The sequence below is a fragment of the Salvelinus namaycush genome, chromosome 40 (assembly GCF_016432855.1).
Source record: "Salvelinus namaycush isolate Seneca chromosome 40, SaNama_1.0, whole genome shotgun sequence".
Taxonomy (NCBI): domain Eukaryota; kingdom Metazoa; phylum Chordata; class Actinopteri; order Salmoniformes; family Salmonidae; genus Salvelinus; species Salvelinus namaycush.
Genome location: NC_052346.1, coordinates 21,404,958 through 21,429,627, shown reverse-complemented (window position 1 = coordinate 21,429,627; position 24,670 = coordinate 21,404,958). Strand labels below are relative to the sequence as shown.

General features: G+C 39.8%; 1 protein-coding gene and 1 long non-coding RNA gene across 2 annotated transcripts; both read right to left on the bottom strand.

Moving 5' to 3' along the window:
* Positions 1–3,274: 3,274 nt before the first annotated feature.
* On the bottom strand, positions 3,275–9,453 carry LOC120033329. The gene is made up of 3 exons (XR_005473937.1): positions 9,372–9,453; positions 3,886–4,042; positions 3,275–3,394 (listed from the first exon to the last, which is right to left on the bottom strand). It is a non-coding gene; the product is annotated as an uncharacterized LOC120033329 (long non-coding RNA).
* Positions 9,454–21,433: 11,980 nt separating this feature from the next.
* Positions 21,434–23,012, bottom strand: LOC120033321 (zinc finger protein 135-like; the record flags this gene model as incomplete). The annotated part of the gene is made up of 2 exons (XM_038979622.1): positions 21,434–22,768; positions 22,844–23,012. Coding segments are annotated over 2 exons (1,299 nt in total), but the record flags the coding sequence as incomplete, so codon positions are not given.
* Between the last annotated feature and the right edge of the window lie 1,658 nt (positions 23,013–24,670).

Sequence of the window (24,670 nt, the reverse complement as noted above, 5' to 3'; positions counted from 1 at the left end):
TCTAATATGAAGAACTGAATACAACCATAAGAACCATTCATACTGTCAGATCTAATATGAAGAACTGAATACAACCATAAGAACCATTCATACTGTCAGATCTAATATGAAGAACTGAATACAACCATAAGAACCATTCATACTGTCAGATCTAATATGAAGAACTGAATACTAAAGAGAAGAAGAGGTTGACCAGTACATATTCATGTAACTTTATTTTTCATTGGCAGATCAGTAAAGTTTGCTTCAATGCAGTTATCCAAACACATTCATGATCAGTAACTAAAATAACTAATCTAGTTTTAAAGACAATTAATAAACACATGTATTAATTTCATAAACTGTGTATAATTAAATAAAGGTTCAATAAATAAAAAAAGTGTATACTAGCTCCTTCCCACAGAATACTGCAGAGGGACAACCTGGTCTCAGAGCAAAACGTATTATATTATCCATGCCACTCCATTTAGTATGTTTGGTTACATTACATTGGACTACCAATATAAACTGAACTAAAATATAAACTAAACATGTAAAGTGTTGGTTTCATGAGCTGAAATAAAAAAATCCAGCAATGTTCCATATGCACAAAAAGCTAATGTCTCTCAAATGTTGTGCACAACTTTGTTTATATCCCTGTTAGTGAGCATTTCAGCCTTTGTCAAGATATTCCATATTAACATCCATCCATATCAAGATGCTGATAAAACAGCATGATCATTACACAGGTGCACCTTGTGCTGGGGGACAATAAAAGGCCACACAACACAATGTCACAGATGTCTCAAGTTTAGGGAATGTGCAATTCTCATGATGACTGCAGGAATGTCCATCAGAGCTGTTGCCAGAGAACTCAATATTTATATCTCTACCATAAGACACCTCTAACGTCCTTTTAGAGAATTTTGCAGTACATCCAACCGGCCTCACAACTGCAGATCACATGTAACCACGTTGCTAATTAGCTAAAATGCTAAAGTCCTCTGTGATGAGATTCAAAAACGCAACCTTTGGCAAGACGTTTGAGTTACACGCCCATCCTACCACAGAGCAGGAGTAAGGCTTCTCTCCTACGTGTAAATGTTGGTGTGTTTTTAAGCTGCCCAGTTGAAACTCTCCCCACAGACAGAGTCAGACCAGGCTGAGAGGGAAGCAGTACCACCTAGTCAATTGTCAGACTAGTGTCTGACAAATCTCAAATCAAAATGAGAAGCCTCACAGAGGGTCAACACTAAGTGCACATCTTTACAGTAGAAGCTAACAAAACAAAGCACACTAAAACTGACAAGGTGCACACTGATCAGTAAAGTAAAGAGAGGCTAACATTATGTAATGCTCCTTTTCCTCTGGACAGTTCTCTCACAGTGAGAAACAATAGGATTACAATAGTGTTCTATACTTTCTTCATTTGATCCAATTCAACGTTACAACTTCTTTTATGAGATGAATTAAGTGATGGAGTGACTTTATTCTTAGCTGGTCAGAGAACTGATGAGGTTTTTCTCCTTAATGTACACGTTGGTGTGTTTTTAAGTTGCTCTGGTGAGAGAAACTCTTGCCACAGCCAGAGCAGACGTAAGGCTTCTCTCCTGTGTGTGTTCTCTGGTGAACTTTTAGCTCATTTGATGTTTTAAAACATTTTCCACAGACAGAGCAGGAATAAGGCTTCTCTCCTGTGTGTGTTCTCTGATGAACTTTTAGCTCAGTTGATGTTTTGAAGCATTTTACACAGTCAGAGCAGGAGTAAGGGTTTTCTCCTGTATGTATACGTTCATGTGTTTTTAAGGAATCCAATCGGGAGAAACTCTTCCCACAGTCAGAGCAGAAGTAAGGCTTCTCTCCTGTATGTGTTCTCTGATGAAGTTTTAGCTCAGTTGATGTTTTAAAACATTTTCCACAGTCAGAGCAGAAGTAACGCCTCTCTCCTGTATGTGTTCTCTGATGTACTTTTAGCTCAGTTGATGTTTTGAAGCATTTTCCACAGTCAGAGCAGGAGTATGGCTTCTCTCCTGTATGTATACGGTCATGTGATTTCAAGTTATCCAATCGGGAGAAACGTTTTCCACAGTCAGAGCAGTAGTAAGGCTTCTCTCCTGTATGTATACGTTCATGTGATTTCAAGGTATCCGATCGGGAGAAACTCTTCCCACAATCAGAGCAGGAGTAAGGCTTCTCTCCTGTATGTATTTGTTGGTGTGCTTTTAAGCTGCTCATTTGAGAGAAACTCTCCCCACAGGCAGAGCAGTAGTAAGGCTTCTCTCCCGTATGTATACGTTGGTGTGTTTTTAAGGTATCCAGTCGAGAGAAACTCACCCCACAGTCAGAGCAGAAGTAAGGCTTCTCTCCTGTGTGTATTTGTAGGTGTATTTTTAGCTTTGATAGAAATGGGAAAATCTCCACACAATGTGGGCAGTGGTGAAACCTCTTAGCTCTGTGATCTTCCTGCTGTTGCTCTCTGGATGTAGAGAATGTCTCAACATGGTCTCCTGTGTGAACAACATCAGAAGAACCAGTCAGTTGGTGTGATATACATGTCAGTCAAATGTATTTTATGAAGCCCTTTTTACATCAGTAGTTGTCACAAAGTGCTTTACAGGAACCCAGCCTAAAATCCCCAAAGAGCAAGCAATGCAGATGTAGAAGCACAGTGGCCACGAAAAACTCGCTAGAAAGCAGGAACCTCGGAACAAACCTAAAGAGGAACCAGGCTCTGAGGGGTGGCCAGTCCTCTTCTGGCTGTTCCGGGTGACATATAAATTCATGTAAGTCGGCTGTACAATTACAGAACGGGAATAAAACTATTTTAAAACTGGGTAGGAGTCAAAAACTAAAAAGGGGCGAAAGTCAAACACTATGAGCCATATCATCCTCCATTCACTATCACAAGAGTTAGAAACTACACAGCCGTATCACAGAACTTAACTACTTCACATATTTAGTCTCCTCTCTGATCACTCCAGACAGCCCAGTGAATAAAACACATGCTGACAATACTGGTGTCAAACCATGCAAGTGTCAGTAGCATGAAATAACATCTTCCTTCTCATTGAAACAGTTCATCATGAAACAGTTCTACTGCAACTTTTCATGCACAGTGGGAAGTTGGAATGAACAACAAACTTAGTTAGATAGAACCTGCTCTTACCATGAGAAACAGATTTCCCAATATTCTCCTCCTCTTCTTCATCTTTAATGTTGACATTCAGCTCTAGTGTTTGACTGCAGTCATCCAGCTTCACTGATGCCATCTCTGGATCCTGCGGTGCAAACTGGGCTCCACTGTCACAATCAGGACCCAGTGACTGTAGGTTTCTACTCAGTGTGGAAGGAAAGAGGCAGGATGGGTTTGTCCTCACTGTTGATGTTACCGGCTTCAGACTTAATTCAAGTCGTCCTGTAGATATAATGAGAAACGGACACAAAAAGTTATTGTCTTGACAGTTCTGCCACTTTCTTTATTATAACATAATAAAAATGTTATTTTGTTAATTTCTCTCATTTCCATATATCAGGTAATTAATCATTGACAACAAAACGCTCTGGATAAGAGCGTCTGCTAAATGACTTAAATGTAAATGTAAATGTAAAACATTAATTCACATTAGACAAAGTACACACTTTAAATTACAGAGGACAGAGAGAGGGAGAGATGACAGAGAGAGGGAGAGATGACAGAGAGAGGGAGAGAGGACAGAGAGAGGGAGAGAGGACAGAGAGAGGGAGAGAGGACAGAGAGAGGACAGAGAAAGAGGACAGAAAAAGAGAAAGAGGACAGAAAAAGAGAAAGAGGACAGAGAGAGGGAGAGAGGACAGAGAGAGGGAGAGAGGGAGAGAGGACAGAGAGAGGACAGAGAAAGTGAGAGAAAGAGAGAGTAATGGACTGACCTGCTGGGAGAGGTAGATATAGGGGGGAGTGTGTGTATGTGTGTGTGTGTGTGTGTGTGGAGAAAGAGTGTGTGATATGAACAATTAATCAAACAGTACCGACCACTCCCCCTCTTTTGTTTTGAGTAAGGCAGCTCCAAAATGAAGGTGTTTCAGCCTAGAGAAATAATGAGAAATTATAGATAAAACGTATCGGTGCTCATCGGCCATTGGACATAAACATTACACACCTAGGAAGAGCAGTGGTTCTCTCTATTAGTATTATCTCTGTATTCATATTATCCACATTAAAACACCTAGGTAGAGCAGTGGTTATCTCTGTACTAGTATTATTCACATTAAAACACCTAGGTAGAGCAGTGGTTATCTCGGTATTAGTATTATCTCTGTATTACCCACATTAAAACACCTAGGTAGAGCAGTGGTTATCTCTGTGTTAGTATTATCTCTGTACAAGTATTATTCACATTAAAACACCTAGGTAGAGCAGTGGTTATCTCGGTATTAGTATTATCTCTGTACAAGTATTATTCACATTAAAACACCTAGGTAGAGCAGTGGTTATCTCTGTATTAGTATTATCTCTGTATTAGTATTATCCACATTAAAACACCTAGGTAGAGCAGTGGTTATCTCTGTATTAGTATTATCCACATTAAAACACCTAGGTAGAGCAGTGGTTATCTCTGTATTAGTATTATCTCTGTATTACCCACATTATAACACCTAGGTAGAGCAGTGGTTCTCTCGGTATTAGTATTATCTCTGTATTACCCACATTAAAACACCTAGGTAGAGCAGTGGTTATCTCTGTATTAGTATTATCTCTGTATTACCCACATTATAACACCTAGGTAGAGCAGTGGTTCTCTCGGTATTAGTATTATCTCTGTATTACCCACATTAAAACACCTAGGTAGAGCAGTGGTTCTCTCTGTATTAGTATTATCTCTGTATTACCCACATTAAAACACCTAGGTAGAGCAGTGGTTCTCTCTGTATTAGTATTATCTCTGTATTACCCACATTAAAACACCTAAGTAGAGCAGTGGTTATCTCTGTATTAGTATTATCTCTGTATTACCAACATTAAAACACCTAGGTAGATCAGTGGTTCTCTCTGTATTAGTATTATCTCTGTATTATCCACATTAAAACACCTAGGTAGAGCAGTGGTTATCTCGGTATTAGTATTATCTCTGTATTATCCACATTAAAACACCTAGGTAGAGCAGTGGTTATCTCTGTATTAGTATTATCTCTGTATTACCCACATTAAAACACCTAGGTAGATCAGTGGTTATCTCTGTATTAGTATTATCTTTGTATTACCCACATTAAAACACCTAGGTAGATCAGAGAGGACAGAGCATGTGGCTTTGCAACACACAGGTGTTTCATCTCCACACTGGGATGATTTTAACAGTGCAACGCCACACAGGCCTCATGCCTCTCAGGTAGGAGAGTACCAGAAATAAATGAATAAAAAAAGAGTATGATATGTTACGTTTTTATGGTTACATAAGACAGATGGTTACTTAATAAATGGAATTTGGTGGTGCTGTACTGTAACAGCGAGCTGAGCCAGTTGAAAGTATTGACGCCAGGGATATATTGTTGGTGACTGTGTGTTCCTTTATTAGTTTTGTGTTTTTTTATTCATTTATTTCTTTTTTTATTTTACCTATCACACTATTTTAAGAGTCCCAGATTTATATTTACTATGTTACATCTAGTCTATGAGACGAGGCTGCTCCTTGACCTACATTATAAACACGCAGATCAAGAGGTGTGTTTTTATTTGTCAAACGGCAGTCAAGCATCGATCACAATGTCACCAGAATAAGACCCTGGAAATGTATTGGAAAGGAGTATCAAGATAACCTTGCACTTTCACCAAGCTGTGAAGGTAATCCTGTTGTTTAATCTGTAATAAACTGCATGGTTTCCCGAGCGGTAGTGGCCGTTTACATCGCCATTTCTCGCATAATACATTTAAACGCCTACGGTGGTAAGCTTGATCACCGACGACGACGAGACAGCCTATAGGGAGGTCAGAGACCTGGCAGTGTGGTGCTAGGACAACAACCTCTCCCTCAACATGGGCAAAACTAAGGAGCTTGTCAAGGACTAAAAGAAACAGAGGGCTGAACACGCCCCCCATTCACCTTGACGGGGATGTAGTGGAGCGAGAGCGTCGAGTTCCTCAGTATTACCACAATTAACCCTGCAGATTCATCCTGTATTACCTCAATTAACCCTGCAGATTCATCCTGTATTACCACAATTAACCCTGCAGATTCATCCTGTATTACATCAATTAACCCTGCAGATTCATCCTGTATTACCACAATTAACCCTGCAGATTCATCCTGTATTACCTCAATTAACCCTGCAGATTCATCCTGTATTACCTCAATTAACCCTGCAGATTCATCCTGTATTACCTCAATTAACCCTGCAGATTCATCCTGTATTACATCAATTAACCCTGCAGATTCATCCTGTATTACATCAATTAACCCTGCAGATTCATCCTGTATTACCTCAATTAACCCTGCAGATTCATCCTGTATTACCTCAATTAACCCTGCAGATTCATCCTGTATTACCTCAATTAACCCTGCAGATTCATCCTGCATTACCTCAATTAACCCTGCAGATTCGTCCTGTATTACCTCAATTAACCCTGCAGATTCATCCTGTATTACCTCAATTAACCCTGCAGATTCATCCTGTATTACCTCAATTAACCCTGCAGATTCATCCTGTATTACATCAATTAACCCTGCAGATTCATCCTGTATTACCTCAATTAACCCTGCAGATTCATCCTGTATTACCTCAATTAACCCTGCAGATTCATCCTGTATTACCTCAATTAACCCTGCAGATTCCTCCTGTATTACCACAATTAACCCTGCAGATTCATCCTGTATTACCTCAATTAACCCTGCAGATTCATCCTGTATTACCTCAATTAACCCTGCAGATTCATCCTGTATTACATCAATTAACCCTGCAGATTCATCCTGTATTACCTCAATTAACCCTGCAGATTGATCCTGTATTACCTCAATTAACCCTGCAGATTGATCCTGTATTACCTCAATTAACCCTGCAGATTCATCCTGTATTACCTCAATTAACCCTGCAGATTGATCCTGTATTACCTCAATTAACCCTGCAGATTCATCCTGTATTACCTCAATTAACCCTGCAGATTGATCCTGTATTACCTCAATTAACCCTGCAGATTCATCCTGAATTACCTCAATTAACCCTGCAGATTCATCCTGTATTACCTCAATTAACCCTGCAGATTCATCCTGTATTACCTCAATTAACCATGCAGATTCATCCTGTATTACCACAATTAACCCTGCAGATTCATCCTGTATTACCTCAATTAACCCTGCAGATTGATCCTGTATTACCTCAATTAACCCTGCAGATTGATCCTGTATTACCTCAATTAACCCTGCAGATTCATCCTGTATTACCTCAATTAACCCTGCAGATTCATCCTGTATTACCTCAATTAACCCTGCAGATTCATCCTGTATTACCTCAATTAACCCTGCAGATTGATCCTGTATTACCTCAATTAACCCTGCAGATTGATCCTGTATTGCCTCAATTAACCCTGCAGATTGATCCTGTATTGCCTCAATAAACCCTGCAGATTGATCCTGTATTACCACAATTAACCCTGCAGATTCATCCTGTATTACCTCAATTAACCCTGCAGATTGATCCTGTATTACCACAATTAACCCTGCAGATTCCTCCTGTATTGCCTCAATAAACCCTGCAGATTGATCCTGTATTACCACAATTAACCCTGCAGATTCATCCTGTATTACCTCAATTAACCCTGCAGATTGATCCTGTATTACCACAATTAACCCTGCAGATTCCTCCTGTATTACCTCAATTAACCCTGCAGATTCATCCTGTATTACCTCAATTAACCCTGCAGATTCATCCTGTATTACATCAATTAATCCTGCAGATTCATCCTGTATTACCTCAATTAACCCTGCAGATTCATCCTGTATTACCTCAATTAACCCTGCAGATTCATCCTGTATTGCCTCAATTAACCCTGCAGATTCCTCCTGTATTACCACAATTAACCCTGCAGATTCATCCTGTATTACCTCAATTAACCCTGCAGATTCATCCTGTATTGCCTCAATTAACCCTGCAGATTCCTCCTGTATTACCACAATTAACCCTGCAGATTCCTCCTGTATTACCTCAATTAACCCTGCAGATTCATCCTGTATTACATCAATTAATCCTGCAGATTCATCCTGTATTACCTCAATTAACCCTGCAGATTCATCCTGTATTACCTCAATTAACCCTGCAGATTGATCCTGTATTACCACAATTAACCCTGTAGATTCATCCTGTATTACCTCAATTAACCCTGCAGATTCATCCTGTATTACCACAATTAATCCTGCAGATTCATCCTGTATTACCTCAATTAACCCTGCAGATTCATCCTGTATTACCACCCTGCACATTGATCCTGTATTACCACCCTGCACATTGATCCTGTATTACCACCCTGCACATTGATCCTGTATTACCACCCTGCACATTGATCCTGTATTACCACCCTGCAAATTGATCCTGTATTACCACCCTGCACATTGATCCTGTATTACCACCCTGCACATTGACTCGGTACTGGTACTCCTTGTGCTACTATTACTTTCTTTAGAAAATATTTCCCTTTATTTATTAACTATGTATTATTGGAAGGAAGAGTTTCACTGTAAAGTCTACCAGTTGTTATATTTATTAACTATGCATTATTGGAAGGAAGCTTTTCACTGTAAAGTCTACCAGTTGTTATATTTATTAACTATGTATTATTGGAAGGAAGAGTTTCAGTGTAAAGTCTACACATTGTATTTGGCGCATGTGACCAATACAATGTGATTCAACTCGCAAAAACAAAAACCATTTGTATTTACCATTCACACCATAGTAACAAAAATAGATAACATAGAAACAACTGAATGTGTCTGAATATTAGTACACATGTAGAAAACTGATAATCATTACATTCAGCTTCAAAACAGTAGAGCAACTGTGAAATTGTCTCTCTGGTGCAACCTCACTGCCTGCACTGAAGTCCATTGACTCAGACAGAGTTGCCGCCGCCATTTTATCAGCTCGTAAAACAAACATTACACAACAAAACAATAACATGTAAAACGAACTCAGAAATCTCAAACACATGGATTCTTTATGAATTTATCTTGACGAAATAATGTATATTCATTCAATCAGACAAACCCAGTCTCTAACGATGTGACTTATCACGATCTTCACTCACTCGGTTTGACACAACAAAAACGTCATAAAACCTTTACCAAACGTGACAATACCTTGACAGATTTGCTACCTAACATGTTATGACATGTTCTTTCGATATTATAAAGTGTAAACGTGCTATTACATACCTGTAGTAATACATTTGAAACGGACACAAAATCTATCGTCTTCATAGCACAGTTCTAGTGCTCCTTCTTCTTCTGAGGTTTTAACGGCAGTTGGCATCCAATGCATGTTGCATTACCGCCACCTACTAGACTGGAGTACAACTCGTTAATACTTCGCTTGGAAAAATAAACAAATACGCGACTATCTACACTCACAAATATACCACCCTACTCCACTATTTAAATCTATTTAGTGCTATCTCAGGCCAACAACCTGAAAGGATGGGACACCACCACTTAACACACCCTGTAACTCTTTTGATGTCAAATCTCGCACACACAAATACCTCTCTGCAGCTGCCACCAGAACTTCAGTTTTCAGCGACCTACATTCCATCCCTTCAGTACAGTTGATAACCATTGCTTTAAATGACAAAAATCCAATCTTACTGAAAAATATATCACTTGTTGGTTTAACACCTCTGTACTGGTACAAATCTACTACTCACACCGCTCCTCCCAGAATCCCTCCCCCTTGATCCATCTTCCTCTCCTTTCTTCACTGCCTCAGCATATGACAACTTCTGCACTACTCTAACCCTGGAAACCTCAACCTGCCTCTCTCGCACGGGACATTTCTGATCCCCAGCCCCAAGGGAACCCCTACAATTAACACATACCACTACTTTCCCCAATGCTACACATTCCTTTGTCTCATGCCCTTCTGCACACTTCTCACACCCAGGAACCTCCCTCCTACACACTGCTGCCACATGCCCATAACCTTGACACCTGTAACAACGTAATGTATTCAGCACAAAAGCTTGTACAGGATAACTTATATATCCTAACGTCACTTTTAGTGCTAGTTCTTCTTCAATGTTTTATTTCAGGCTTCACCTATTGGTGTATTGCTACCAACTAGAGTACCGGTAGTGAATAAAACATTTAAATATCAGGCCTCCCGAGTGGCACAGTGGTCTAATGCACTGCTGTTAGCTGTGCCACTAGAGATCCTGGTTCGAGTCCAGGCTCTGTCACAGCCGGCCACGACTGGGAGACCCATGGGGCGGTGCACAATTGGCCCAGTGTAATCCAGGAGAGGGTTTGGCCGGCAGGGATGTTCTTGTCCCATGTGGGTAGTTGTTTTGTGTGTCTTCACCTTACAGAACTGTTTCGTTTCGTTCACTCTCTTGGTTGTTTTATTTGTTATTGCAGTGTTCAGTTTATTTATTAAAGTTAACATGGACACTTACCACACTGCGTTTTGGTCCGATCCTTCCTATTCCTCATCCGACGATCGTTACAGGTATGCCATCAAGCCCTGGGTTTTTTCCAGACTGAAAGGATTTAATTGCTTCAAAAAGTTATTCCTCTGTAATTTGGCCTTTGCACTGATCTTTCTGTACATTTGTTAATTTTCCATTTTTTTATATTATTTGTAAAGAATTCCTTACAATAATCTTCATTCAGCGGGAAAGGATGAGATGGAAAAGAGAACATCTGCCTAAAATAATTAGCATCCTCTTTTAAAATATCATTCGGGGAATCATAGATGACTCCGTCTTCAGTAACGAGTTCCTGCAAATTATTTTTGTTAGCGTTCCTGTATTGGAGATTCAGGAAGAATTTTGTGCATTTTTCTCCATATTCCATCCAGTTTGCTTTATTTTTGTAATAGATTACATTAGATCGTTCTTGAATAAGTTCCTCAAGTTCTTTATGTTTTTCCTCTAACTTATTTTGTATCTCTGTAGTATCCTTTTTATTGATATCTACCTGTACTATTAGTTCATGGATTTCCCTTGTTAGTCTTGGCTCTTTAGCCAGAAACTGCTTTTTTATTATTGATGAATATTGAATTGAATGACCCCTTAAGGTATATTTAAAGGTATACCAAACAGCAAACGGATTTGCTGAACCTATATTATACTGGGGAAAAAATCAGTTATAAATTATTTTGTCTTAGTTAAAAATAAGTTGTCCTCCAGTAAACTTTGATTAAATTTCCAATATCCACGTCCACGTGGAAAACCTATAAGAGTTATGTGAATGCCAATTAGATGATGATCCGATCGCATTCTGTCTCCTATTAAAAAGTTTTAAACCTTTGATGCAAGAGAGAAAGAGACAAGAAAGTAGTCAAGACGACTAGCTTGATTAAGTCTCCTCCATGTATATCTCACTAGGTTGGGGTTTTTTAGTCTCCAAATATCCACTATTTCTAATGTGTCCATAATATTTCTGATTTCCTTAAGGGCACGGTGATGATAGTTTGTAGAGTGATTAGCTTTAGGGTCCATTGAGGTACTTAACACTGTGTTATAGTCTCCTACCATAATGATTAGATCATCTGTTGCCTGTAAGTTCAATAAATTGGTATAAATGTTCTCGAAGAAATGTGGATCATCCTGATTTGGACCATATAAATTAATGAGCCAAATCTCTTTTTCGTTCACTTTCATATTCAAAAGGTTCCACCTTCCTTGCGAATCATTCCTATTATTTGCACATTCAGATCGAAATGATTGTTAATTAATGTCATCACACCCTTTCCCCATTCCTTTTCCCACGCAACTTCATCTAAGGATGTAGAGTGAGTTTCCTGTAAACAGTATATGTTATATTCCTTTTCTTTTAGCCATGTAAAGACGGATCTTTTTTTATAAACTGCTAAACCATTACAATTATAACTGGCTATACTTATTTCATCCCTTACTGTAACTAGATACTATTCTCAGTCAAAATTGACCATAATTAGTGCTTGTAAAGTTACTGCCATCAGAGGTATTATGAAGGTCAAAACTAGAGCTTTCAAATGTCTGATAATTAGAATTCAAGAAATAGGTTCTAGCAATATTTGTTTTATTCCCTTGCCTGTTTGCCTGTGAGCCAATGCCACAGATGTTAGAAAATTGAGACAAGATATTATGTGTGTGGCAAATCTGAGTAGCTTGATGTGTATGATATTGGATGGGATATAGTGAGAGTGTGTACAATGTCTGTATAAGAGTAAGACTATAATCTGTGATGTCCAAATAAATAATAACTCTGCCAATTTGCATGGTTCAGTGTCTATGTGTGTAACATGTAGTGCGTATAGCCTTGATATTCATGATGATAATTGTAATCCATATCGTATCACCATCATAGTTGCATCATAATTACCTTTAACATAATTGAAAAATATAACCCAGCATTTCCATAGCAATTGACGTTTCACATGATCATGAAAGAGACCTTGCATTACTCTAGAGACGACTTCACTACAGTACAAATGTTTTCCATACAATATGTTATTATTCCCCAATGCCCCTATTCTGATATCTTCCCCTTGCTTGTTGTAAACATATATAAACGTGTAGACAAATACATTAAAAAGATAGACAAACAATAAACACATTAAATTATAAAACAGTTCTCAACAAGAGAGAGAAAGGGAGAGAAGAGCTGAGAAAAGAGAGAGAGAGAGGAGAGCGAGATCAGGTGTGTGTGTGTGTGTATAAGTCCGTATGTGTAAGCAAGCATGTAATTGAGTATGTGTGTGTTCATATCCACTTCATAATGTTCAGATAATTTTACAGTTCCCATATCTTCTATTTTTTTCTCGTAACCTGAAGTCCCTGTAGAATTTAGTACAGCCACGGTGTTATGGAGCTGTCTCGGAATAGCTGTCCATCTATAAAGAGTTGGTCCACAATGATAAAGGCACGCCTACCATCCTTCCTTTGTTGTCTTTGTACCGGATACAGTCTCTTACGACGTTCGTTTATCTCCCTTAGAAATTGGTCATTGAGACCGAATTTGGTCCCTTTAAACTCCCTTCCTCTGCTTTTGATCAGCTCCTTTTCTTTGGTAGTGTTCAAATTTTGCGATGATCGGTCGGGGACCCTTGGTCTTGTCGCTCCGAGCTCCAAGTCTGTGTACTCGGTGGAAAGCCACCTTGTTTACAGACTCTATAGGAAGTTTCAAGGTGGATTGCATGAATTCTCTGATCGCGCCCTCTGGATTATTGGATGCGTCCTCAGGAATCCCAGAAAAAAATAGATTTTCACGCATGTCTAGTAGCGACTCCATCACCCTGTTTTCCCTGAGTAGACAATCCATGTTGGAATCGTGGATTTTTACCTTGGCTGTGAGTGTCTTGTTTTTCTCTTTGGAGCGTGAGAATTATACTCTGGCTGATCTCCAAACCCCCCCTTCAGCCCTGCTAAGTAAATCGTCCGTGTCTGTAGATGAATCTGTTTTTCTTTTTTTTGTCGGGTTAAAGTTATTTTGTGAGGTGGTCGGATCTTTCCACGAAGGAGTATGTTGTTCCTCCATAGCGTAAAGCTGTTGATACTCGTCGATTTCCCTCAGGATCTCCTGCAACCAGGTGTTTTACCAAAAGATAACAATGAGTCTTTCCCACGACGACGACAGGTGTCTGTAGTACAGCCAGCTAGCACTCACTGAACCCACGCAAAACAAAGGAACACAAACTGCTCAGTCCCAGCCGTAAAGGCTAACCGCGTCGTGGAATCCTTAGCAACAAAACGTTTGTTCGGATTAAAATTGATTTAATGAAAATGTTTTAATGTAAACAACAAACCGAGTGTAGACAGTACAATGTCCTGTTGCGCGCTCTGATGACGCTTTGACGCTGCATCACCACTTGGTATAGCAACTGTTCGGCATCTGACCGCCTAAACCAAATACTTTTAGACTTTTACTCAAGTAGTATTTTACTGGGTGGCTTTCACTTTTACCTTAATAGGAAAGGACTCAAGTATCTTTACTTTTACTCACATATGACAATTAGGTACTTTTTCAACCACTGCCTGCAATGCTTCCAATGTTAATTCCTGAACTCCCAAAAACCTTTCAGCAGCACGTACAATTCATCTTTACAATCGGTATCCTTCAACTGGTGAACGACGTTAGGAATCTCAACAGGCTGCGGGTCATCCACTACCATAGCTTCCTCAGCACCAATCGCTCTTTCAACTATTCCCTGCGCCACCCAGTAGGAGAACTACTGTACAGTCGTGGCCAAAAGTTTTGAGAATGACACAAATATAAATTTTCACAGTCTGCTGCCTCAGTTTGTATGATGGCAATTTGCATATACTCCAGAATGCTATGAAGAGTGATCAGATGAATTGCAATTAATTGCAGACTCTCTTTGCCATGCAAATTAACTGAATCCCCAAAAAACATTTTCACCGCATTTCAGCCCTGACACAAAAGGACCAGGTGACATGTCAGTGATTCTCTCGTTAACACAGGTGTGAGTGTTGACGAGGACAAGGCTGGAGATCACTCTGTCATGCTGATTGAGTTCGAATAACAGACTGGAAGCTTTAAAAGGAGGGTGGTGCTAGGAATCCTTGTTCTTCCTCTGTCAATCATGGTTACCTGCAAGGAAACATGTGCTGTCATCATTGCTTTGCACAAAAAGGGCATCACAGGCAAGGATATCGCTGCCAGTAAGATTGCACCTAAATCAACCATTTATCGGATCATAAGAACTTCAAGGAGAGCGGTTCAATTGTTGTGAAGAAGGCTTCAGGGCACCCAAGAAAGTCCAGCAAGCGCCAGGACCGTCTCCTAAAGTTGATTCAGCTGCGGGATCGGGGCACCACCAGTACAGAGCTTGCTCAGGAATGGCAGCAGGCAGGTGTGAGTGCATCTGCACGCACAGTGAGACAAAGACTTTTGGAGGATGGCCTGGTGTCAAGGGCAGCAAAGAAGCCACTTCTCTCCAGGAAAAACATCAGGGACAGACTGATATTGTGCAAATGGTACAGGGAATGGACTGCTGATGACTGGGGTAAAGTCATTTTCTCTGATGAATCCCCTTTCCGATTGTTTGGGGCATCCGGAAAAAGCTTGTCCAGAGAAGACAAGGTGAGCGCTACCATCAGTCCTGTGGCATGCCAACAGTAAAGCATCCTGAGACCATTCATGTGTGGGGTTGCTTCTCAGCCAAGGGATTAGCTCACTCACAATTGTGCCTAAGAACACAGCCATGAATAAAGAATGGTACCAACACATCCTCTGAGAGCAACTTCTCCCAACCATCCAGGAACAGTTTGGTGACGAACAATACCTTTTCCAGCATGATGGAGCACCTTGCCATAAGGCAAAAGAGATAACTAAGTGGCTCGGGGAACAAAACATCAATATTTTGGGTCTATGGCTAGGAAACTCCCCAGACCTTAATCCCATTGAGAACTTGTGGTCAAGCCACAAGAGGCGGGTGGACAAACAAAAACCCACACATTCTGACACACTCCAAGCATAGAATGGGCTGCCATCAGTCAGGATATGGCCGAGAAGTTAATTGACAGCATGCCAAGGCAGATTGCAAAAGTCTTAGAAAAAGAAGGGCCAAAACTGCAAATATTGACTCTTTGCATCAACTTCATGTAATTGTCAATAAAAGCCTTTGACACATATGAAATGCTTGTAATTATACTTCAGTATTCCATAGTAACATCTGACAAAAATATCTAAAGACACTGAAGCAGCAAACTTTGTGGAAATTAATATTTGTGTCATTCTCAAAACTTTTGGCCACGACTGTACAGTTTCTTGATGTGGATGTTCCCTGTTATAATAACAATTGATACACGCCATTGGTCAGTTCCGGTGTTATGAAACTGATGGACACAATTTGTTAAAAAAAACAAGTATTTATTTAACTAGGAACATAGCATACATAACAGGTTAGGATAATTAAAGTGGCAGGTTAGGATAATTCAAGTGGCAGGTTAGGAGAATTAGTGGCAGGTTAGGTGAATTAGCTTGGCAGGTTAGGAGACTGAGGTTAAGGTTAGGAAAAGGGTGAGGGTTAGGGATTTGTTTACCATGCAGGTTTGGATAACTAACGTGGCGGTTAGGAGACTGAGATTAAGGTTTGGAAAAGGGTTATGGTTTAGCTACAATGCTAAATTTGTCAACAACTGTTGTCCCCAACGCAAAAGAAACGGCCACGGACCAATGGGGAGCATCAATTGGTGTAAACTAGATATCATGAAACACCCGATATCAGAGAACGCCCCTAATTGCGGTCTGCAATTACACCCTTCTCGGATCAAGGGGGCAGGCTTCCAGTCTATCAGCATGCTTTCCACTGTGCTCAGAGGGCATTTTCCGTACTGCAGTTCAGTTCATAGCGAAGTCAATAAAAAAAATGACAATTTGGTTATCAAGTTTGTAAATAAAACATCCTTTGAATTATTCAAGTAATTGCCTTAGTCTGATTTTTTCCCGTCACTCACAGCCAAAGTTATTAACTATTTTAGATTCATGATGTGAGGTGGGTGAGCTTATGCCACATTCAGATGTTGAAGGGAAAACACACCTCTTGACCTGCGTGTTTATAATGTAGGTTAAGGTGCAGCCTCGTCTCATAGACTAGATGTAACATAGTAAATATAAATCCGGGACTCTCAAAATAGTGTGATATGTAACCAGAAAAACTTACCTAAGACAGATGGTTACTTACTAAATGGAATTTTATTCAGCATGGAGGTGGAAATGCAAATTAATTACTTAAAAAACATACAATGTGATTTTCTGGATTTTTGTTTTAGATTCCGTCTCTTTGTTTTAGATTCAGTGTACCTATGATAAAAATTACAGACCTCTACATGCTTTGTAAGTAGGAAAACCTGCAAAATCAGCAGTGTATCAAATTCTTGTCCTCCCCACTGTTGGTGTTTTAATGTTGGTAATACTAATACAGAGATAACCACTGCTCTATCTAGGTGTTTTAATGTGGGTAATACTAATACAGAGATAACCATTGGACATGCATTTTCCATTATGTCATTGTGTTTACCATTTCAGAACCTTACATCTGTTTGAAGCATATACAGGGCATTATATAAGAGCCCGTGACTTTTTCCACATTTTGTTACGTTACAGCCTTATTCGAAAATTGATTAAATGCATTTTTCCCCTTGTCAATATAAACACAATAGCCCATAATGATAAACCGAAAACAGGTTTTTAGAAATTTTAGCAAATTTATACCTTATTTGGTAAGTATTCAGACCCTTTGCTCTGAGACGCCAAATTGAGCTCAAGTGCATCCGGTTTCCATTGATCATCCTTGAGATGTTTCTACAAGTTGACTGGAATCCACCTGTGGTAAATTCAAATGATTGGACATGTTTGGAAAAGGAACACACCTGTATATATAAGGTCCCACAGTTGACAGTGCATGTCAGAGCAAAAACCAAGCAATGAAATCAAAGAAATTGTCCGTCGAGCTTCGAGACAGGTTTGTGGCGAGGCACAGATCTGGAGAAGAGTACCAACACATTTCTCAAGTCTCTGTTGGCTGGGCTCCCCGCTTGTGACGTCAAACTCCTGCCCCACGTTGGGCGCAAACCTTTTAAAGGCTCCCGAGTGGCGCAGGGGTCTAAGGCACTGCATCTCAGTGCAAGAGGCATCACTACAGTCCCTGGTTCGAATCCAGGCTAAATCACATCCGACCGTGATTGGGAGTGCCATAGGGAAGCGCACAATTGGCCAAGCATCGTCCGGGTTTGGCCGTCATTGTAAATAAGAATTTCTTCTTAACTCTTAAATAAAGATTAAATAAAAAAGTGGGATGCATGCCAGCAAAGCCACTACACAACACATTACTAAACAATACATTAATTGCACTATAACGGTGAGAAAGGGTGCCCACAAACTGTTACATAAAGCTGACCGAGAAGCATAGTCCAAACAACTTACCACTGCTACACCTGGCTATCAGCGGAGCCTTGTCTGGCAACGAAACAGTTCATTCAGCCTCATTTTAAAAAAAAACATGGCTGACTTGCTTTAACAAATGTGGTTTCTACTTACAATTGATATGTACAAACTATGGCATAAGGGGACGACAAGCGGATAGGAGGCAAACCGTAATTTCGATTAAGACATTAATGAGCGAGCTAGGACGGACGTAGTCAATATAACTATTTGTTCACCACTTTTGAAATGCACAGCGACAAAATTCAGAACATGGGCCGTTCTTACAGTGTTCTCCCTGTGCGCCAAGTCAGAACCGTAGGATAAATTAAGGGGCATATAAGCAGACAATTAAAATTCTTACAATATTCAATGATTACATTTCTCTAAAACAGGTTATAGGCTACATGTGAACCACCAAGTCAGAACAGTAGGCAAAATTAAGAGGTGAAAATAGACCAAATTACAAAGGTGAGGCACATGGGCTACTAACATCTTACTACACAACATACACTTAGTATTACTTTCTTAGCTACAGTATACACATGTAGCATATACATATTACACACATATTACATCATTTATGCAGCAGCATACAACACATTTTTGGACTCACCTTGTTGTGCTGTTCTCACTTGAACAGGAAGGTGGCGCAGCAGTCCATCGTGGGCATATTTTGTCATCAAACTCTGGCGTTCTCTGGATTTATGGTGCTTTCAAGACAACTGGGAACTCGAAAAAAAAAGAGAAAAAAAGGAATCATGATGACGTCAGTGATCTTCAGGTCGTAGCTGTAGAAAGAGGCCCGAGTTCCCAATTTACAATTCCGAGTTGGATGAAAGTTCAAAACGTATTTTCTCAGTCGTAGCTTGTTTTTCCCTCGAGGTCCCAGTTGTCTTGAACTCACTCAAGTCAGATTTTGCAGTACCGAGTTAAGTTGTTTTGTGCGCGGCATAATTCAAGCTTCTTTGACAGCACGGCCAATGTTGAATGTTTACAATTTTAAACTAGGAAAAGAGCCCCTTAATCTTAGACTTGGGACCACACAGCCACTCCACTGAATAGCAGGCTAATGATTGCTTTGCAATGCTTGCAGTTAGCCACTGATTCCTTGACAAACCACTCATTGTTGAATTTGCAATTTCCAACTTGTTGGGTAATGTTTATGTCCAACGGCCGATGAGCACCGATACTTTATCTATAATTTATCATTATTTCTCTTCATATGACAAAGATTAAAAAGGATTTGCCAGTAGATTGTCGACTTGATTCATGATGATGACTGCTAGCTCAGATTTTGAAAGTATGATGTTGACATGATCAGTCCAATCAAAGCGACTGTAGATATAACATGATTTGACGTTATTTTCTCTGTGGACAATGACCTTGAGCCTTCTTGGATGGGCACTTCTAATGTAACTCTATGGCAGCACCCAAGGGGCTTGAATTTTCAAGTTCTACCCTTAGACTTGGCAGTGATGTATTGTCCCCATGAATGACAGAACACTGAGCCAATCCCGGCACAACGCTCCTTATTTTCTGCTGGCTTGCCCCACCTCCACAGAAAGCACTGAGCTAGGCTGAAAGACCTGCATTTTGGAGCTGCCTTACTCAAGAAAACACAAAAGAGACCATGTCTGTATGCGGCTTTAATAACAACTCAATTACAGGGACAGAGAGAACTCCTGACTGTAGTCATACAAAAACACTCCAGGCACTCAGCCCATAAGAACCATTCATACTGTCAGATCTAATATGAAGAACTGAATACAACCATAAGAACCATTCATACTGTCAGATCTAATATGAAGAACTGAAAACTAAAGAGAAGAAGAGGTTGACCAGTACATATTCATGTAACTTTATTTTTCATTGGTAGATCAATAAAGTTTGCTTCAATGCAGTTATCCAAACACATTCATGATCAGTAACTAAAATAACTCATCTAGTTTTAAAGACAATTATTAAGCACATGTATTCATTTCATAAGCTGTGTATCATTAAATAAAGTTGTAAAAAAATCCCCCCCAAACTAATGGTGAAAAGTGATCATCACACCATCTCTATCTGATACATGTTAGGGGCGGAAGGTAGCCTAGTGGTTAGAGCGTTGGGCCAGTAACCAAAAGGTTGCTAGATCAAATCCCCGATCTGACAAGGTAAAAATCTGAACCCACTGTTCCTTGGCCACCATTGTAAATAAGAATTGGTTCTTAACTGACTTGCCTAGTTAAACAACGGTTCAATAAAAAAAATTAAAAAGGGTATACTAGCTCCTTCCCACAGAATACTGCAGAGGGACAACCTGGTCTCAGAGCAAAACGTTTTATATTATACAAAAAACATCAGTGCCACTCCATTTAGTATGTTTGGACTATCACAGTAAATAAACTAAAATATAAACTAAACATGTTTAAAGTGTTGGTTTCATGAGCTGAAATAAAAAAATCCAGCAATGTTCCATATGCACAAAAAGCTAATGTCTCTCAAATCTTGTGCACAACTTTGTTTATATCCCTGTTAATGAGCATTTCAGCCTTTGTCAAGATAATCCATCCACCTGATAGGTGTGGCATATCAAGATATCAAGATGCTGATAAAACAGCATTATCATTACACAGGTGCACCTTGTGCTGGGGGACAATAAAAGGCCACACAACACAATGTCACATTTGTCTCAAGTTTAGGGAATGTGCAATTGTCATGATGAATGCAGGAATGTCCACCAGAGCTGTTGCCAGAGAACTCAATATTTATATCTCTACCATAAGACACCTCTAAAGTCCTTTTAGAGAATTTGGCAGGACATCCAACAGGCCTCACAACTGCAGATCACATGTAACCACAGCAGCCCAGGACCTCTTCACCTGCAGGATTGTCTGGGAGGGGGCTGAGTAGTATTTCTGTCTGTAATAAAGACCTTTTCTGGGGAAAAACTCATGCTGAGTGGCTGGGCCTGGCTCCCAAGTGGGCCTATGCCCTCCAAAGTCCCACCCAAGCCTGAGCCCCTGCCCAGTGATGTGAAATCCATAGATTAGGGCTTCATTTATTTCAATTGACTGATATCCTTATACGAACTGTAAATCTTTGAAAATGTTGCGTTTAGATTGTTGTTCAGTATAATACGACTTGTAGGACATATCAGATGTTAAGAATTACAATTCATATGTTATGTTACGCATTGCTATTCATACAATATGTTACGAACTTGTAATATGTATGATATGTTACGAATTCCAATTTGTTGTTGCTAACGTTAGCTAGGTTAGGGGTGAGGGGTTTAAGGTAGAGTTAAATGGGTTTAGGGGAAAGGTTAGCTAACATGCTAAGTAGTTGCATGCTAAGCTAACATGCTAACATAGCTAAAAATTAGTAAGAAGTTGCAAAGTTGCTAATTAGCTAAATTGCTAAAGTCCTCCTTGATGAGATTCAAACACGCAGCCTTTGGCTAGACGTCTATAGTCTATACATTGGTGTGTTAAGTTGCTATGGTGAGAGAAACTCACCAAAAAGTCAGAGCAGACTCACCCAAAAGTCTCTCATGCCTGTGTTCTCTGATTAACTTTTTTTCTCCCCTGTGTGTGTTCTCTTATGACCTTTTAGCTGAGTTGATGTTTTGAAGCATTTTACACAGTCAGAGCAGAAGTAAGGCTTCTCTCCTGTGTGTATACGTTCATGTCTTTTTAAGTGGGAAAGTTGAGAGAAACTAGTTCCACAGTCAGAGCAGAAGTAAGGCTTCTCTCCTGTGTGTGTTCTCTGGTGAAGTTTTAGCTCAGTTGCTGTTTTAAAACATTTTCCACAGTCAGAGCAGGAGTATGCCTTCTCCCCTGTATGTATACGTTCATGTGATTTTAAGTTGGAAAGTTGAGAGAAACTAGTTCCACAGTCAGGGCAGAAGAAAGGCTTCTCTCCTGTGTGTGTTCTCTGATGAACTTTTAGGTCATTTGCTGTTTTGAAGCATTTTCCACAGTCAGAGCAGGAGTAAGGCTTCTCTCCTGTGTGTGTTCTCTGATGAACTTTTAGCTCATTTGCTGTTTTATAACATTTTCCACAGTCAGAGCAGGAGTAAGGCTTCTCTCCTGTGTGTATACGTTGGTGTGTTTTTAAGGTGCCCAGATGATAGAAACTCGTCCCACAGTCAGAGCAGACATAAGGCTTCTCTCCTGTATGTATACGTTCATGTGATTTTAAGTAGGAAAGTCGAGAGAAACTAGTTCCACAGTCAGGGCAGAAGAAAGGCTTCTCTCCTGTGTGTGTTCTCTGATGAACTTTTAGCTGAGTTGATGTTTTGAAGCATTTTACACAGTCAGAGCAGAAGTAAGGCTTCTCTCCTGTGTGTATACGTTCATGTATTTTTAAGTGGGAAAGTTGAGAGAAACTAGTTCCACAGTCAGAGCAGAAGTAAGGCTTCTCTCCTGTGTGTGTTCTCTGGTGAAGTTTTAGCTCAATTGCTGTTTTAAAACATTTTCCACAGTCAGAGCAGGAGTATGCCTTCTCCCCTGTATGTATACGTTCATGTGATTTTAAGTAGGAAAGTTGAGAGAAACTAGTTCCACAGTCAGGGCAGGAATAAGGCTTCTCTCCTGTGTGTGTTCTCTGGTGAACTTTTAGATCAGTTGACGTTGTGAAGCATTTTCCACAGTCAGAGCAGGAGTAAGGCTTCTCTCCTGTGTGTGTTCTCTGATGAACTTTTAGCTGAGTTGATGTTTTGAAGCATTTTACACAGTCAGAGCAGAAGTAAGGCTTCTCTCCTGTGTGTATACGTTCATGTGATTTTAAGTTGGAAAGTTTAGAGAACCTAGTTCCACAGTCAGGGCAAGAATAAGGCTTCTCTCCTGTGTGTGTTCTCTGATGAACTTTTAGCTGAGTTGATGTTTTGAAATATTTTACACAGTCAGAGCAGGAGTATGGCTTCTCCCCTGTATGTATACGTTCATGTGATTTTAAGTGGGCAAGTTGAGAGAAACTAGTTCCACAGTCAGGGCAGGAGTAAGGCTTCTCTCCTGTGTGTATTTTTAGGTGTATTTTTAGCTTTGATAGAAATGGGAAAATCTCTTCACAATGTGGGCAGTGATGAGACCTCTTAGCTCTCTGATCTTCCTGCTGTTGCACTCTGGATGTAGAGAATGTCTCAACATGGTATCCTGTGTAAACATCAGAAGAACCAGTCAGTTGGTGTGATATACATGTCAATCAAATGTATTTTATGAAGCCCTTTTTACATCAGTAGTTTTCACAAAGTGCTGAACAGAAACCCAGCCTAAAATCCCCAAAGAGCAAGCAATGCAGATGTAGAAGCACAGTGGCCAGAAAAAACTCGCTAGAAAGCAGGAACCTAGGAAGAAACCTAGAGAGGAACCAGGCTCAGAGCGGTGACCATTCCTCTTCTGGCCATCCCGGGTGACAGGTAGCCTAGTGGTTAGAGCAACCGAAAGGTTGCAAGATCGAATACCCGAGCAGACAATGTAAAAATCTGTCGTTCTGCCCCTGAACAAGGCAGTTAACCCACTGTTCCTAGGCCGTCATTGAAAATAAGAATTTGTTCTTAAACTGACTTGCCTAGTTAACCTGTTTGGGCGCATGTCCAAACGCTAGCGGGACACCTACAACAACATCCGGTGAAATTGCAGAGCGCGAAATTCAAAATACAAAAATCGTAATATTAAACATTCATGAAAATACAAGTGTCTTACATCATTTAAAAGCTTCTTGTTAATCCAACTGCGTTGTCAGATTTCAAAAAGGCTTTACGGAGAAAGCATACCATGCGATTATCTGAGGACAGCGACCCACGTCAAAATACTTTTTAAACCAGCACAGGCATCACAAAATCACAGACAGCAATTAAATAAATCACTTACCTATGAAGATCTTCCTCTGTTTGCAATCCCAAGGGTCCAAGCTACACAATGAATGGTACTTTGTTCGATAAAGTCCTTCATTATATCCCAAAAATGTCAGTTTAGATGGCGCGTTTGATTCAGTAATTCACTCATTCAACATACAAACGAATCCAAAAAGTTACCGGTAAAGTTCATCCAAACGATGTTTCTAATTAATCCTCAGGTATTCTAATATCTAAATAAACAATAATATTTAAGACGGAGAATAGTGTGTTCAATAGCGAAAATAAATAACGAAGAACGCACTGTCGTTGATGCGCGCAACATGACTACTTTTCTAATGGGGGACACCTTGGAAAAACTACAAATACCTGAAACCCATTCTAAAGACTGTTGACATCTAGTGGAAGCCATAGGAACTGCAATCTGGGTCCTATCTATTTGTATATCCCATTGGCAAGCATTGAAAAAACCTGTGACCTCAAAAAATTTAAATTCTGGATGGATTTTCTTCGATGTTTTCGCCTGACATATCAGTTCTGTTATACTCACAGACATTATTTTAACAGTTTTAGAAACTTCAGAGTGTTTTCTATCCAATGCTATCAAGTATATGCATATCCTAGCTTCTGGGCAGTTTACAGGCAGTTTACTTTGGGCACGTCAGTCATCTGAAATTCAGGACAATAACCAGTATGCTAAGGAAGTTAAATAAAGGTAATTTTTTTTATAATAATACAAATAAAT